The sequence below is a fragment of the Mastomys coucha genome, unplaced genomic scaffold (genome assembly GCF_008632895.1).
Source record: "Mastomys coucha isolate ucsf_1 unplaced genomic scaffold, UCSF_Mcou_1 pScaffold15, whole genome shotgun sequence".
In the NCBI taxonomy this organism is placed as follows: domain Eukaryota; kingdom Metazoa; phylum Chordata; class Mammalia; order Rodentia; family Muridae; genus Mastomys; species Mastomys coucha.
In genome coordinates this window covers 25,262,104-25,280,131 of record NW_022196897.1, presented here as the reverse complement: position 1 = coordinate 25,280,131, position 18,028 = coordinate 25,262,104, and the positions used below count along the sequence as shown (strand labels likewise).

Below are 18,028 nucleotides of genomic sequence, written 5' to 3'. Positions count from 1 at the left end.
TCTCAGCTGTGGTTTCCTCTTCCAAAAATCACTGTAGCTTGTGTCAAAACAAGCTACAAAAAGAAACCAAAACTATTAGTATAGCACGTACAATGCTTGTGTGTGTGTGTTTGGTTGTTTGATTTTTCAAGACAGGGTTTCTCTGTGTAGCCTGAAATTCACTCTGTAGACCAGACTGGTCTTGAACTCCGATCTTTCTTGCCTCTGCCTCTGGAGTATGGACCATGTATAAGTTTTTAAGTATAAAAACAAAAGTGGTTAAAATCTCACCATGTGCATGTTATCAGGGGAGCCCATGAAAAGACTAGCCATTATCTTTAAAAAAACAAAAATCAAAAAACAACTGAGTTTTAAAAAATTTAGTATACTTGAACTACAGAGATGGCTCAATGGTTAAGAGCACTGGCTTCTCTTGCAGAGTCCCTGGGCTCCATTTTCAGTACTCACAAGCACATGTAAGTTCAGTTTCAGGGTATATGACACTCTCCTCTGGCGTTTGAAAGCACTGCATACACATGGTCCACATATTTACATAAACATTAAAATATCCATATACACAAAGTTAAAAATAATCGGTATCCTTTTAAGTATTTTGAATTTTACTCTTTGATTTGGCCTGAATATAGGCAGATATATTTAAAACTGTAAAATACGCACAAAAATTTTATTTGATGACAACATATATTGGAATACACAAAATAGAGGTGGGAGGGATAGCTCAGCAGTTAAGAACACTGGCTGATCTTTTAGAGGACCCAGGTTTAACTCCCCACTCCTACAGAACAGCTCATAAGTGTCTATAACTCCAGTCCCAGGGTATCTGACAGCCTCCTACAGTCATACATACAGTCAGAACACCAATGTACATGAAATAAAAAAATAAAAAACAAATACTTTTTAAAAAGAATAAAATAGGTCTGGTGAGATGGCTCAGCGGGTAAGAGCACTGACTGCTCTTCCGAAGGTCCTGAGTTCAAATCCCAGCAACCACGTGGTAGCTCACAACCACCCATGAGATCTGGTGCCCTCTTCTAGTGAGGCTGAAGACAGCTACAGTGTACTTATTTATAACAATAAATAAATCTTGGGGATGACCAGAGCAAGCAGAGGTCCTAAAAGTCAATTCCCAACAACCAGATGAAGGCTCACAACTATCTATACAGCTACAGTGTGTACTCATATACATAAAATAAATAAATCTTTTTTTTTTTTCCAAGACTGGGTTTCTCTGTGTAGACCAGGCTGGCCTCAAACTCAGAAGTCCGCCTGCTTCTGCCTCCTAAGTGCTGGGATTAAAGGTGTGTGCCACCACTGCCCGGCATAAATAAATCTTTTTTAAAAAGTATAAAATATAAAATCTATGTAAGTATAACTTAGAAAATTCAAATTTTTCACATAAATATAAGGAAATTGCCAAGAAATAAATAACTTTAACAATAAGAACCTGTCATGTGACGGCAGTCAGAAAACACCACAGTTTAGAAGTGAACATTTTAAATTTCATTAGGTCATAATTATGGAAATGTTTTTAGGCTATAATTATCTTAGTCCTCATAGGAACATCTCATTGAATTATGGCTCCAGAATGCTTTGAGATTGTTGATAGAAAGGAAGAAGGAAGTAAAGAAGGGAGGGATGGAGCAACAGAGGGACAGAGAAAAGAGAGGGAAGGAGCGAGGAAAGGAAGTGACAAAGTGTAGCACTGGTTACAAACCTTTCCGTCTGTGGTGGTGGGGATACTAACTACCATACCACTGAATGCCCTTATCACAACTGACTTCTAAGATGATAAGCATTTTCTACTCCATGGAGAATGAACCAGTGTCTACTATCTTTTCAATGTCAAAACAAAACAAAACAAAACCAAGAATCCTAGAAATAAACATAAATATGACCTCATTTAATAACAATAAAAAACAAAGAAACAAAACAAACACCTCCATGATTAATTTGAGCTTTCAAGAACTAAATACACACATTACATATCTGCACAAATGCAAGATCACTGGTTCCTCATGGCCATCACAATTGCTCTTTAAGTCCTTACTTCTTTTTGACTAGGAACCATGGATTTCTGTCCTAGAGTGCTGTCCTTCCAAACCAATGCAAGAGAAGCGATCTGGGTAGAAATCAAAGTTGTTGGATTTTAGTAGAAAATAAATTTGTTACTAGAGATTGCTTTTCACATATATTAGGAGAACTGATTCCAGAGGGGGCTGGGAGGGGGAAACCCATGACAATAAAACTGCCACCAATTTAAAGTCAACAACACAGCTTAAAAGCTGAGGCAAGGGCTGGTGAGATGGCTCAGCAGGTAAGAGCACTGACTGCTCTTCTGAAGGTCCCGAGTTCAGATCCCAGCAACCACGTGGTGGCTCACAACCACTCATAATGAGATCTGATGTCCTCTTCTGGTGCGTCTGAAGACAGCTATAGTGTATTATGCTGGAGCAAGCGGGGCTGGAGTGAATGGGGACCAGCAGAGGTCCTGAGTTCAATTCCCAGCAGCCAAACACATGATGGCTCATGGCCGTCTGTACAGCTACAGTGTACTCATACACATAAAATAAATAAATTAAATCTTAAAAAAAAAAAAAAGCACTTGGGAGGAAGAGGCAGGTGGATTTCTGAGTTCGAGGTCAGCCTGGTCTACAGAGTGAGTTCCAGGACAGACAAGGCTACAGAGAGAAACCCTGTCTCGAGAAAAAAAAAAAAGCAAAAGCTGAACCAAAGAAAGGGAAATTTATTTATACATATTTAAATATATGAAATACTATAAAGGCACTCAGTAGTTAATGTTTTAAAGGTTTCCCTTCCAAAGCTCAATTACCTAAAAGACAGAGCAGCCTAGAAATACATTTCCATGACCAGAGAACATATAGGAAATTGGATGTACTAAAATCAGGCCACTGTGTGGATTCTGGAGTTGTTCTACTTAGACAACAGTACAATGGACAAGATTTAAATTCTGTAGTAGGCAGTTTCTGTGTTTTGCGCTGTTGTTTTGATTTAGTTTTCACAACCCTGGGCACCTAAGCTAGATCCTGCAGTATTTCTAAAAATCTGGTTATAAGCCCAGCCTATTTGCCTGGGTTTATAAGAAGAAACACTATGTGGAAGAAAGTGGGAGGGACAAGGCCTACTACATTAGTGCTAACCTTTCCCACCAGATTTGAGATAGATGTTGGTGGCAGAGAAACCAAAAGGCAAAATGTGTATTTGGCAGGTTTGCTGTTTGGGACTGGAGAGAAGAAAGAGGTCTCTAACCAGACAGTAAACAATTCAAGAAATCTATTGTATGCTACCAATATCATACTGTATTACAATCAAATTAATTTATAGGAAGAGGGGACAGAAACACTGACACTTCAAATACAAATGATAGAATGAGTTTTTTTTTTTCTTTTAACCTATGAATCATACTGGTCCAAACACTGTAGTACTCAAGAACAGATATTTGTGCTGGTTGGATTTATTTTGTTTTAAACCAGTCCTCAAGGTAGAGATCCACTTCAGATTTTTCTATTATCATTGTCTTATTTAGTGAATTCTTCCTTTTCAAGACAAACAATTACAGTTACAAATGCCTCTGCCTCTTCATTCCCAACCCTAACATCCAATAAAGCAGATGACTCTCCCCAAGCACGGAACACAAAAGACAGCCATGTAATGTGACCAGAGTCTTAACTATAACAACTATGCTCCGCAAGCCTGTTGTAATAATGTCTGCCCAAGAAGCACTTTTAATCTATATGTATAAAATTGCACCCACTGGATTCTGACACTACAGATCTATCTATGATAGATAATCTAAGAGTAAAGTGGCTGACTTCAGAAAAGACAGCTCTGTATTTAATAAAATAATGAACCACTGTCACATTGTTTCAAACCAAATATGGCATTATAATGCCTTTCTAAAAATAAATCTAAATCCCATGTGACATGTAGCCCTCTAGCTATGTCCATTTCCTTTTAGGGCTCAAGTTTCCCACAGGAAAACTGGCCAATGTTTGGCAAAACTGCCTGAAATCATGTATAGATAAGGCATAAATGCTAACAGTGTGGTCAACCTTTTCCTGCTTGGCTATTGTTGATTCTCCTGCACAGCAAAACATCTGAAGAGCCCCAGGACCAGGAAATCTAAAAACTGTTACCGACAAAAGTGGACAGGCAGAGACTCATTCTGAGTAAAAATGTGGTGTGTGCAAAGTCATATTGTAAACAAATGTTTCCGATAACTAACTACTTCGAAACACTTATTTCAATGCACATCAATAAGTACTCTCCTAGTAAAGTTAGCAGCTTAGTGTTACTGTATTATTGCTGGATGGATATGCTTAAAATTTTACAGGGCATCACATGTTAACAACAAAATCATGGGCTTGCATGATCTATGTAGCGAATTTCAGGTAAGCTAGGGAGTTATTATAAAGTGAGACCCCGTCTCAATCAGTCAACCAACCATCACCAGTGACACAATAACTAAAAACCTTGCTGCCAAGCTTGATGCCAGTTCAGTTCTTAGGGCCTACACAGTAGAAAGGGAGAACTGGGTTGTCCAGACTGTTCTCTGACCTCTATATTCCTGCCACTCCCCACAAATGCACACAGAATTAATAAAAACAGTTATCATGCAGGGCGGTGGTGGTGCATGCCTTCAATCCCAGCACTTGGGAGGCAGAGAGGCAGGCGGATTTCTGAGTTTGAGGCCAGCCTGGTCTACAGAGTGAGTTCCAGAACAGCCAGAGCTACACAGAGAAACCCTGTCTCGAAAAACCAAACCAAACCAAGCCAAGCCAAGCCAAGCCAAGCCAAGCCAAGCCAAGCCAAGCCAAGCCAAGCCAAACCAAGCCAAGCCAAGCCAAGCCAAGCCAAACCAAAAAAACCAGTTATCATATAGTGCATAGTACATAACATAAAACTCAAGTCAATTCTTATATTCCTCAAGTTATATTTTAATATAACCTAGTCCATTACATTAGAATTATTAAAATAGGTCTCTTTTAAACATTCAACAAATACTCAACTATATTTCAAAAAGCTCATTTCTTCTGGAAATAAGTCAGAGATTTGAGAGTGCAGCAAAAACTATGCAGCTGTGAAATAGCTATATTCTTTGAGATGGAATGTTGCAACTCCATGCTAGCTCCTTGCTCTCAAAAGTGTTAAATGAGAACCACAATGAACGGTAGTGTTCACAGAACATCTCCAAACTGCCAGACAGCATTCAGAATCAAGAAGAGGTCCACATTTTTTGCTGAAAAAAAATTAATCTTGAAAGAATTGTCAAAAGACAACTACTTAAATATTTAAAGGCTATTTTGTTTCATCACTAATATACCTAAAGCTACTCACCATACATGGAGCTTGGCTAGGCAGGCTTGTTGTAATCTCTGGGGACCCATCTGGCTCTGCTTCCTAGCTCTGGGGGTTATAGAAGCAGTACGAGTCCCAGGCTCTCTGTGGTAGTGGGGACCCACACTCATGTCCTCATGCTTGTGCAGTAAGCACTTTACTCATCAAACCATTGATCTCACTAGCCCCCAACCTTATTTTTAAAATATTTTATAAAAAATGAGACCTGCTTATACACATTGTCCTTGTCTCCTTAACTCTAAGCCCCAGAATTTCCCAATGAAGTACATCTACACAGTGAATGTACAAGTCAATGTTTCCAAACAGACAGAATTAATCCTGATGCATTCTCTAAAATCAAGAAGAAATACCTAAGGTGTCAGTACAGAGAGTCTGCAGATCATTGGGAGAGGACTTCAGAGATGTGAGGGTGTGCTGTCTCTAGCAGTAAGTCTATCATTACAAGACTACAATCAGTAATTTACGAAAGGATAATCCTTTATTTGTATTTTTAACCTGCAATGGGTTTTCTCACATTGTACACTGTTTGGTATATTATAGATAAATTTACTAGGGTCTTACTGACCTGTGTTTCCTTAATCTTGCCCAGCTGGATACTTTCTACATTACCATTATGCCTGGAGGGAGTGGAGTAGGAAGGGCAGAATAATACAGACCTACAGAAAAACCCTCTCCCAGAGCCTATGCACTGACTTCTATGGAAACACACTTGATACACATCTCTACCACCAACATGTTCCAAGCAACATTTTGTACCCTCTCACCACCTCTATCCCAGCTCAGGAAACTTATCTATCCCTATACAAACATCTGTTTTATTGCATTACTTCCCATGATATAAATTCCTTCTCATGATATAAAAAGATGCTTTTCAATAGCTGTTATAGTCTCTCAATGAAAATTAAACATTACAAACCTGGACAGAGCCACATACAGAACATATCATAGTAGGTGAGGAACTAAAAGGCCTCATGGCTCCAAAACTCCCCACAATTCTTTGTCAGTCTTTCTGGGAGAAGGATGTAAGATGAGTAACAGGAAACTGCTCCTTAAAGGCTACAGGTAAGGTGGTACTAGCCACACACACTTCCTACAAACCAGCAGCTAGTTATCTCCTCTCTGACTTCTCTTCTGTTAAAATTCACTGCCTTCTGCTAAACACAGTTGATGTTCTTCATTACAAACAACCCTCCCTGATAGGTCAGAGGACACCAAGTTTACAATCACACATACACACTCATGTTCTTCAAAGGCAGACCCTCTTTTTACAGCTGGTTGTCTTTCCTAATTCTGAATGGAATGGAATGCTTAACTGCTATTCTGCTGGTTCTTCTATTGTTGACATAACCTATGGATTTCTATGGTATGGGAGAAGATACTGCGGCTCTGTCCACTCACAGGTCTACATCCACAATTCTTGGGTGTAATTTTGACTAATTCAATATAATTTATATGAGTCAGAGTACATCTATTCTATTCCCTTACCTTTCTTTTTTCTTCTTTTCATAAACTGTCCTATTTTCTTTTCTTCTGGTTTTCTCTGTATCTAATTATACTATACAAATATCAGTGTATAATTCCTTTCAAAGTCTGAAAGAGTCTTAAACCCAGGTGTATATAGCTCAGTGATAATGTACAGCTCTCTTTATAATGTTGGAGGCTCCCTTGTATCCACAATACCACAGATAAACCAACTCTAACATCTACTCCTTAAGAACAGACCTCTCACTGATATGCCTTTTTTTCCTGCTTATTTCTGACCAACTACTATATAATTCACCTTAATAGCCTCTTCCCCAGTGTGTTCCCTTTTTGTGGGAATTCTTCCTCCCTGGAGACATTTTCCTGGATTTTACATATTTCTCCTTTCTCATTCTGAGGAAATACATTGTTCAGCAACTCTCTAAAAATATATGTAAGGCTGGTGAATATATTCAAATACACCGTATGTTGTAAAGTGGGTTTATTTTATATTCACATTTGAATAATAGTTTAACTGGACATAAAATTTTGGCTTCCTTCCTCATACCACGCTTTTAGGACTTTTCATCCTCCTCAGTGTCGTCTCTGTATGTCTGGACTGGGCCCTTACATCATGACTCCGTTATTCACTCATCCTTACCTGAGCCTGTTTTTCTCTTCACCTACTATCCTGTGTCTGCCTTTCTTATTTTACTAGCTATCCCTACTTAAGCTTTATTTTTGAGCTTATCTGATGTTTAAAAATATCTCTTACAAGCCGGGCGGTGGTGGCGCATGCGTTTAATCCCAGCACTTGGGAGGCAGAGGCAGGTGGATTTCTGAGTTTGAGGCCAGCCTGGTCTACAGAGTGAGTTCCAGGACAGCCAGGGCTACACAGAGAAACCCTGTCTCGAAAAAACAAATAAACAAAACAAAACAAAACAAAAAACAAAAAAAAAAAAGAAAGAAAGAAAAAAAATATCTCTTACACTTGAATTTCAGATCTTTTTGTTTGTTTTAAACAGTACCTTGTTCTACAATAATATGCAAACTCTCTTCAGGTTGTATCAGTTGGACTTTAATTTCAAGGGTTCCTTAGGAAGCCCACACCCTCGCTTGTTTTGGCCTCTGAATACTTTCCAAGAAGCTTCTCCAACAGTTGTAATATTAAAGGAGAAGCAGGCAAGCACAAGTGCATACCTACAGCCCTAGTTACTGTAGTAGTTTCAGAAGCCTGAGGCAGGAACTGAAGGGCAGTCTGGGTAACACAGGGCAACCTGTTCTCAAAATATATATGGTAAATATACTGAGCAAGGTGGCCCAGTGGGTAAAGTGCTTTCATTTACTCTATGAAAGTTCCTAACGCTGCAAGTTCCTAACCTGTCTAAGCCCAAACATTCCTGACCAACAAAAGAAGGAAATTAAAAACAAACACTTGCTAGGTTCCCCTGGGAAGCAAATGAAGTAACCATCTGGACATTGCTGTCAGAAAGGGTTATAATCAAGGTCCTCCACTTAGAAGCTGCACATATTGAAGCCTCTGTTTTCTAATTTGTTTTAAGTAAGGTTAAAAATACAATCCGTTGGGCACGTACAATGCATTGGGCAGATTGAATAAGGTACCCATGAAATTCTCCTAAAACCTAATAGCCTGGGGTTTACATGTATATCATTGCTTATACTCCTTATGACTAGATTTAGGCACAGTGAAAACTAAATTTTAACTCTTTGCAAAAGCAACACAAAGTACCCTAAGAGGGCAACAATCAAGAACCAGATGTCTGAATTCAGATCATAGCACATGGGAGCAGTTGGGCTTGGTTCCCATGTAAAATATCAGAATAAGAACAAGTATTTCTAATCCTTTACTGCCCCTTTTCTTTGATACACATGACCTTATGGCCTATGTATCTGCTATTTCAGCAGTGCCCAAATGATACTGTAAATTCCCTAAGAGATCTCATATACTTTGCTTTTCCAAAGAGACACTATGTCAAGACCAAGACAAGCTGCCCCAGAAGCAACCTAAATGAAATTAGCTGCTCTTTGGACCACCACAAAACAGAAAGCTATAAAACGATGAAATATAAATCAGTGATATAAGATCATCTTAAAAGACTTTCAGAGGCTAGCAGGATCTGCAAGGGGTCTGATGAGAAGACAAGTGACAAGAGAACGTAGGTGAAAGCAACACAGTGCTCAACAGAGTTCAAGCAGGTCAGCACTGGCCAGATTCCTCCTGAGTCTGAATGGCAAGGCTTCTGCAATCACAAGCTGCTCCCTCTCATCCCAGAATGGTGTTATGAACTTCCATCTCCACTGGGCACCCACCTGTGCAAGGTGTGCTTAATGATATACTTGCAGGAAACACACTGTCATTATGTGAACTTAGCCTAAATAAAAGACTGACTATGTGTCTCTCTCATAAGGATGCCTTGATAAATTCCTCCAGGTGGGGTTGTCTGTGAGGTATCTTGAAAACCCATTACAGACTTTCCATACAAAACATCTCAAGAATGAAATTTTCTGTAAGACAGAGATGACACCTCACTGGATACAAACCCCCAATGTGAGGAAAAGAGGACAGAGCTAGAAAACTGTTTTTTTACTGTTTACTAAGGCTTCTGCTCTGGAGCAGGTTCTGTGTTAGACTCTGGGGTGCAGCTATCAGTGGTACTGTCCCTTGCATTCACTAAACTTTCAGACAATAAAAGGAAACAAGTCATCATATAGTCTTCAGGGGTTGCTAAATATCATGGAGTAATGACCTAGCATTGAGCCTCCACAAGTGAAATGTACAGAAGCACACAAACATATAGCTTAAGTGTGAAACAATGGCAGATACATATAAGAGTATTCACTTTTATTCATGAAGCATTTCATGATATGCCCACATTTGTTATTTGATCCAGTTCTATGGAGCCCTATGATGGATGAAAGAATCTTTAGCATCTTTTTCTCTCCTTACTTTACTAACCAGCCAATCAGGTTTCTACATTCTCAGTTCAAAGTTCATGGTTACTGTATCAGATGTCCTTTTATCACCCATTTTTTTTTTTTTTTCTAGACAGGGTTTCTCTGTTTAGCCCTGGCTGTCCTGGAACTCATTCTGTAGACCAGGCTGGCCTTGAATTCAGAAATCTGCCTGCCTCTGCCTCCCAAGTGCTTAGATTAAAGGAATGTACCACCACTGCCCGGCGCCAAAATTTTAAAGAAATGCCAGTGACTCATTTGCAGTCAGTCATAAGAAATAGCTACCTCATTTGTAGAATCTGTATCAACAATATATATCAACCTATATTTAATTTGGTATATTTACATTTGAATTTTCTTCAACCTGAGACAGGAAAATTATGCAAAACTACATTATTCCATGACTTATAGGCTCCAAAAAAAAAAAAATCTTACAATGCTACAATTTTCCTATCATGAAATGTCTCCCAAATTGATCATATAACAATAAACTCTGGTTTGCCAATAACTTATTTTACAGATATTTTTAATAAAGAAGCACATGGTCAATGAAATTAAGACATTTCCTACAAAGTCACTGCACATTTTCCAAATGGATATTGGAAAGGCTGAGGAAACCCTTTCCAAATCATTCCACTATCTGAGCCTATAGACCTGCCATTTCACTCAAGGAGATAGTTCATTTATAATATCAAAGTTCAAGTTTCTCCAATCCTAAAGATATTAAATAAACTATTTAAGTACAAGGGAAAAGCCACTATAAAAGGCTCAAATAGAATTTATCCAGCAATACTGCTAAAAGAAAACTTGTCCAAAATAGGACTTTGAGTAAGGAGAAGCAAGCTTGCGAGTAATTCTAGTACTCATTTGGGCTACTCAGTGCTCTCTCTGAGGTGCACTGGCTCACATGCAACTACTTACTCATTTCTAAGAGGCACAAATATTTTCACTGAAACCACTGCATAAAAACATAATTCAGCCACCAGTTAAACAATTAGTATGATCTTACTTCAAACTTTATTATGAAGTAATTTTACACTATCTCTATAAGCATATGTGTATTGTGATACTAGTGACATACCACAGAGTTAAATGAGCTATCTGAGGTATTTGAGTCTAAGAATATGTATTTTTTCCTGACTCTGAACTAGTCATATTGGTATTGAAACAAAATGTCATCAAAAGTTGCATTAAATGTTGCAGAATAAAAAGATTAAATACCAACTTTCTGAGTCTATCATGCAGAGAATTACCCCCTCCCCAAGACTATATAACTACGCCCTTCATCTCTTCTTACCCAGCAAATTATAAATAAAATGGTCATGCAGACAATGAATGGAACAACGGGATTGATTCCTTAAGCCGTAACCTTTACACAGCAGTGAAGATGAGACAATCTGAAGAGACCTAGGATAACAGAGGGCCCATCTGGGTGTTTTCCTTTACCTTACTTAAGTTTCTTCTTTAGTCTGTGCCTCAAAAAGCAATATAAACTCTACTTTGAAAGAATGTCTTTAATAAAACCAGAAATTAATACTAGAAAAACTAAGCACCTGTTTTTTTTTTTAAATCTTATTTATAAAACTGTGTTTAGATTAACATATCAGCTTGGTTAGATATTATCAGAACAATTTTCTTTTTCACTGTTACAAAATGGAACCCCAGAACAAAAAAAGAAAAAGAAAAAAGGAAGAAAGAAAAGGACTTAACTCCTTCTAAGAGTAAAGCCGACTCTCTTTTTACAGTTTTAATATATTTAATAAAGACTGTTTCTAAGAGTCCCATGCTTGCTGAACTAAAAATTCATAAGCACAATGATAAAATGAAAAGATTAAACTTCCTAGCATGTATGAAAAAGAAAGCTGGTGTGGTGGCACATCTGTAATTTTAGCACTTGGGAGGAAGAACAGGGAGGCCAGCATGGGCTACAAGAGACTACTTCTCAGAAGGAAATGAAACACACCCAAGCCAAATCTACAGAGCTAACCTCTCAGCTGTGCAGTGCAAGGAGATATGGATTACAAATGGTTTTTCAGAATCCAGGGGAAAACATTTTCTCCTTGAAGCTGAAATCCAACAAAGCTATTTCTAACCCTGCATTTTTAGCATGAGTTCTAAATTTTGAAACATCAGAGTCAAACTTGCTAATGCTACATATAAAGAACAAGCAAGATTTGGAGAAGAACTCAGAATCTATTTTTGTTTTTTTTTTTTTGTTTTTTGTTTTTTGAGACAGGATCTTACTATGTAGCTCTGGCTGTTCAAAAACTTCCTATGTAGAGCAGCTGACCTTCAACTCAATCAAGATCCACCTGCCTCTAGAATGTGGAATCTGAAGTTTAAATGTTCTATAATTCTTAGTCACTTAAAAAACTTAAAGCAGAACACATCTGAGGTTAAACTAAAATCAGTTTAACATAAAACATAAAATCAAAATTGGCTGCAAGTTGGGTATGGTGGAGCTTTAATTCCAGCAGAGACAGGTGGATTTTTGTGAGTTCTGGCCACTGGTCTAGATAGATAGTAAGTTTTAGAAAAGTCAGAGATACACAGCAAACAGAACAAATAAATTCTGCTATGGATGGATATACAACCAAAAATTACTTGCCTTGTTTACAAGGGTACAATACCAGAATGGGGTGGGTGTGTGTGTGTGTGTGTGTGTGTGTGTGTGTGTGTAAGGAAAGAAACATGCCTTCTTTTTTAAAAGAACAGTCTTTTAATTTAACATCAGGTTGAAAAGCTGAGGCATATCTGCCAGTTTTATAAAATATCTGCATCCTTTTTTGGGTTTCCTCATTGTCCACTTCACTAAATATAACTGTTGTATGCATACTACAACCTCTAGCCAAAGGCAGAGGCCAATTAATTTTCCTGACAATAAAAATGAAAACTAGCACAAAGTAAAGGGGATTTTGACACTAGCTGCCAAAAGCACTCTCTTTTAGACAAACAACTCTCTTGCTTTCAAGACAGTCACTTTTAAAAGGTTAACACTACATATGAACACTTAACATTCTAATTCTAAACAATAAAATTCTAAACATCTGCTAATGCTTTGGAAAAACAAAATAATACCAGACAAGTAAGGCAAGAAATGTATGTCAAACGATTTTCTCCAAAAATAGGATAGCATTAAGGAGACGAGCCAACCAGAGTCCCCCTTCTCCCCTTCCAGGAGGCCTCTTTAATAGGATCCAAAAAATGTTTTTCCAAAACTGTGATGCTAGCTGACTGTTTAGAAGGCAGACAGTTTACAGTTTATGCTGACCATGGGCTGACTGTGTCAGTGGACTCATTCTCATTGAAGACTTTGGATTAGAACAGAAAACACTACAGTCACTTTAAAAAAATATTTTCACATTACAATTGGACAGCTATCCACCTATTATTTATTTAGATTAAATACAATTTGTTATAAGAAACCCAACTCATTGTACATATTCTCAATATTTACAGAGAGGCCCAGGAACAGCACTGTAATGTCACTACTGCACACATGCTCACAATGCTTAGAAGCATGAGATGAAAGCAGCTGGCTCTCACACACTGTGTGGCTTCACTGCACAGTTGCTTCATTTCAAAACTCTAGAAAGTAATATTCAGTGCTCACATTACTCATCCTATGGAGATTTCTCTCAAGAGGCAAGAAAACAAAACATTTCACTATCTAGATGAATGCTGAAACTTGCAGTACAGTTATATTTTGGCACAGGTAAAGAAAATCCTTGCTAGTTCATCAATATATATTAATATTTCTTATTAGAAGATACCTATTGCACATATATTCCAACTTGCATGAAAGAATCCAGAAAGGGGAAAAAGAAAATGGTTATTTTTAACATGCTGATGCTTTTCACACCCAGATTCAGCCACATCAGTTGGGAGAGGTATCAACTATGGCTTTACTCCGTTTGAATCTGAGAACTGTAGTCACTTCCATGACATTTCAAAAACTGGATTAAGAGTGATTCTTTTCATGATCCTGATTCTTCTAATTTTAAATCTCATTTAGGAAACAACTTCTGCAAACTATAAAGGTTATTTCGACAGTCTGTAGCTGCTCCTCCTACATCTCTAGTGAACTGGGAGCAGAGATGGAAGGGCTAAACTGAACCAAAGTCATCCTTTCTTCTTGAAAACAGAGCGACTGAATATATGTGCCCCCTCAGATATGAGATCCATTAGGGGGTCCTTTGCTCCTAACTGTGTAAGGGTCCTTGGCTGTGGTATGACTTGCACAAGAAGTACACACAGACCCTGAAAGGCCCTTTAGTCCTTGTTGGAAAACACTGTTGGAGAGACTGTAAATGATACAGTTGCAGAAACTGTTACTAATAGCAAGCCAGGTGGTCAGGAAGGATGCAAGGCGGCTGCTGCAGCCAGTAGAACTCTCCAGCAAGAAGTAGATGATGTACGGCAACCAGAGGACATAAAACACACTGGTGATTCTGAATAGGACCATGGCATAGCGCTTATCTGGACAGATCTGGGGTTCCCCAGTCTCCCCATTCTGGCTGCTGAATCGGGCTTGCCTTTTGCTGATTTCTTTTGTGTGCTGCTGGCAGATGCGGAAGATGTTGAAATACGTGAAGCAGACAATGAGGGCAGCTGGGGCGTATAGCATCATCACGATGAACAGCGTGAAGTAGGAGTTAGTGTGCCAGGACTCTGCACACCACTGAAATACATCTCCATGATATCCGGGTTTACCCCAGTGGAAGAAGGAAGGTAGGAAGACCAGGGTGGAATACAGCCAAATCAGAAAAATACAGAGGCGTAGTCTCCAGGGAGTAACCAAGGTATTATAGGTTAAAGGCTTAGTGATGGCAATATATCTATCAATGCTGATGCAGGCCAGAGAAGCCATAGAGATGCTCTTCAGAACTGACACTACAAAACCAAACACTTGGCAAGTCATGGCCTCCTCCATCGGAAAAGGGTAGTAGAGGAGTGATAGGGAAGGGAGCAGGCAGCTTACCCCAACCAAGAGGTCAGCATAGGCCATTGTCTGGATAAAATAACTTGTGGAATGATGGTTCAACACAGGTGCACAGTGAAACACAAAAATCACAATTATGTTGCCAGAAATAATCAACACAGTTAGAAAGACAATAATCAGCACTTCCAAAAGACAGAACCTGACAGTTTCCAAGTAGCCCAGTGCCAGAAGACAGAAAGGATGGCTGCTCTGATTACCATCCCAGGTGGAGTTCATCTCGTGCTCAGGAACTGGCTCTCACTTCATGCTGCCACCTGGCTGCTGTCTCAGTTCCCAGTAGCAGCTACTGTCACCGCAGTCAGCTTTGCATACCTGTGACAAAGCCAGGGAGCCCTAGTCACCAGGTTCCTGGGGTTGCTGCTGTGGTGGGTATACTGCCTGCCGTACAATTTCCCTTTAAATTCTTCCTGGAATAGAGAGAGCCAACAGCAGTTGTCTGGCCAGTCCCAGACGCAGCTATACGGCCAGGTTCACCATACACATAGCAAGGAAGTAAGGCAAACTGGGGACAGTGTCTTCAGGCCAAGTAAGGGTGGGGGAGGGGCAGAGGGAGGAAGATTAGGAGCTTCAGCAGGAGTTGTAATGAGTCTCCTCTGAACAGCTGATAGAAGAAAAGGAGAGAGTATTTTACATTTTGCATTCCACATCCTAGACAAAGAACCTAGCTAGTTCTGACTGCCAGCACCCCTCCCACTGCACCCTAAGCAGCCCCCCTCCGTAAAGGGCTCTTACTCCAGAGGAGCAGCAACACCATGCTTCCAAGATCAACATAAAGGAAAGAAATTACAAACCCTCATTTTCTTTTACTTAACCTGTTATAGGAGAATCTCCTTATGGTAATCCTGAAAACATTATCATTGATAAAAATTAACCAAGATTAAATTTCTCCATTAAATCCAATGTACCATTATATCTTTGCAAACACCTTAATAAAATATATCTGCTTAGCTCAATTTCAGAGTGTTACCTGTGATTCCACATGCTGAAATCCAAACAAAAGCCACAATACATCCTTAACAGAAAGCCTTGCAATGCAGGAATGTGCAGGAAGCCAGCCTACTGCAGAACTAAGGCACAGAGGGAGGGGCTAAAGGAGTAGGAGGAGAAACAGAGAGAAAGGGGCTTGGGAAAAGGAAGAATGAGGGCAGGGAAGGAAAACACGTGTGCTCGAGCACACACACACTCCAGCATCTTGGACAACTCATTAGCATTCATTCCCAGAGACGAGCTTCCTGACTGCACAGTGGGTACTGACGCTATATGCCCACAGTGCGGTATTTGAAAGCTGTTTCCTCGTCGAGTCTGCAATCTTCCTCATAGGTTAAATGACCAGAATTCAGATTGTCAATAAGAAAAATGGGCAGAGGTAGGGATGGAGAGAGGGAGAGAAAGAAAGGATAGGGATGGGAAGAGAGGGAGGAGTCAGGATTTGGCCTGAAGCACCATACCAGAGGAGAGAGAGGAAAAGTCCTATTTTTGTGTATCATTTCCCCAAGAACAAAGAACAGTGTCCTAGAAAGGAAGCATGCTAACAGTACATGGCAACCAAGGAATTCTAATTCAGCTGCACAAGAAGTTATAGCTGAAAGACAATATTCAGCTTCAATTTTCTTTTATCATTTATTGGATATTGGCTAATATTTGGAAATAATGCTATTTGGTCTCTCCTCCTTTGGTTTAGTTAGGTGTTCCACTTGAGTGGACTGACAGCACACAGATATTTAGGTACAAGTCTTTGCATCTAACAGTGCAATCTTGTTTCTACTTATCTAAAACAATGCAAATTGAAATAACACTATTTTTTGGATACTTTCATAAATGGTGCTTTTTAATAACTGGGTGCTATGGGAATGGTATAATTTTGCCTGAATAAAGCCTCACACTGTCAGTAGAGTAAAAGAAAGCAAATGCTGGCAACTGTAATAATTCCAGGAGATCTACACACTTGAACAAAGCACCATGTGATCCAACTTGTATTTTTATTAATTTTACACATGCTTTCTTACTGTGGGCAAAGGATTCTTACAATCACAGTTCAGTGAAGTGTGAACATTTTACTTCAGGAAAGGACCCCAGAGACATGTTCAAGGAGACTAGTAACAGCATGTGACAGGCCTCAGTAGAGAACAGCAGCACAGAAGGGACTCAGAGCTTTTTGTATTTAAATCACTGTCACAGATAATTTGAGGCACTCTTCTTCCTACCTCTCCCAGTCCCTTTCCACACTCACTTACTAGCATATGAATGCTGTGGGTCCTCCCTCTGAGAACCTCTTACACAGTACATCAGTCTCCTGATCTGCAATTTTATATTCCAGTATCTTAGCGTGGCTGTAGTTGGAAAACACTGAATGACAAAAATCCTACAGTTTGAGAGAGCCAACATTCACATAACATCACAACACATACTGCTATAGCTATTTTATGATTATCTATTACTTTTAACCTCTCCCTATATCTACTTTGTAAGTTTTACTTTAAGGTAAGGAACAGATAAAATAATTATAGGTCTGGCACCATCTAATGCATCTTTAAGCACCTACTGAAGGTCTTGAAAAGTGTTCCCAGCACCCCAATTCAAGCCACACTTTTCTTCTGCCAGGTTTCACTGAAGCCAAAATAATATTCTAAAACTAAAATAATAGGTAACTAGGTAAATAATAGTAACTAGGCAGTAGCTTACACTTAATATGACTATGAATTATCCTTGTTAATACTAATAATCATAAGCAAGGTTCTATTATCACATTTTATGCCTAGGGACATTAAATTGCCCAACAAAAACAGGTATAAAACAGTGAAGCTCGGACTTGAAGCAAAACAAACTGCCTTTTGTCAGACATATGAAACCATGTTACACGATTTTTTTAAAATTTCATTTATTTATTTTGTTTTACTTTTGAGGCAGAGTCTCACTAAATAGAGCAGGCTGTTCTGAAAAGATAGAAACCGGCTTGGCTCTGTACCAATATACTCTATTGTGTTATATTTTTTTTAAGCCTAAATGTATGGCTTTAGTTGGGACTGGAACCACAATTGAACAGTAGAACACTTACCTTGCATTTATAAAAGCCAGCATTGGAAAAAACAGCTTTTTTTTCCAGCTACACAAATCCATTAATATTTTACTTTCTAAGGTCTAGTCCCTCCTTGTAGGAAGCCATTTCATAAGCACATCGCCATTAAAAGATGGCATTTGGCTTGCCGTTAGTATCAG

The 18,028-nt window shown here is 39.0% G+C and overlaps 2 protein-coding genes across 7 annotated transcripts in view; both read right to left on the bottom strand.

Moving 5' to 3' along the window:
• Rabgap1 (RAB GTPase activating protein 1) overlaps nt 1–18,028 on the bottom strand; it is a 130,506-nt gene that overhangs the window by 36,586 nt on the left and 75,892 nt on the right. The window contains exon 1 of one of the 6 annotated variants that reach the window (XM_031370060.1): nt 2,048–2,083. The exons of the other annotated variants lie outside the window; for them this stretch is intronic. Within the exon in view, the coding sequence (XP_031225920.1) occupies nt 2,048–2,068 (21 nt within the window). The 5' untranslated portion in view covers nt 2,069–2,083. Of the gene's footprint in view, nt 1–2,047; nt 2,084–18,028 lie in introns of those variants that run through there. 6 annotated transcript variants of the gene reach the window in all.
• Nucleotides 12,938–17,999, bottom strand: Gpr21 (G protein-coupled receptor 21). The gene is made up of 2 exons (XM_031370080.1): nt 15,780–17,999; nt 12,938–15,413 (listed from the first exon to the last, which is right to left on the bottom strand). The coding sequence occupies exon 2, from the start codon at nt 15,026–15,028 to the stop codon at nt 13,979–13,981; it is 1,050 nt and encodes a 349-aa protein (XP_031225940.1). The 5' UTR covers nt 15,029–15,413; nt 15,780–17,999; the 3' UTR covers nt 12,938–13,978.

Excerpts from the sequence above, each read along its gene's own strand:
- Gpr21 (XM_031370080.1), bottom strand. The coding sequence starts at position 15,028 with ATGAACTCCACCTGGGATGGTAATCAGAGCAGCCATCCTTTCTGTCTT.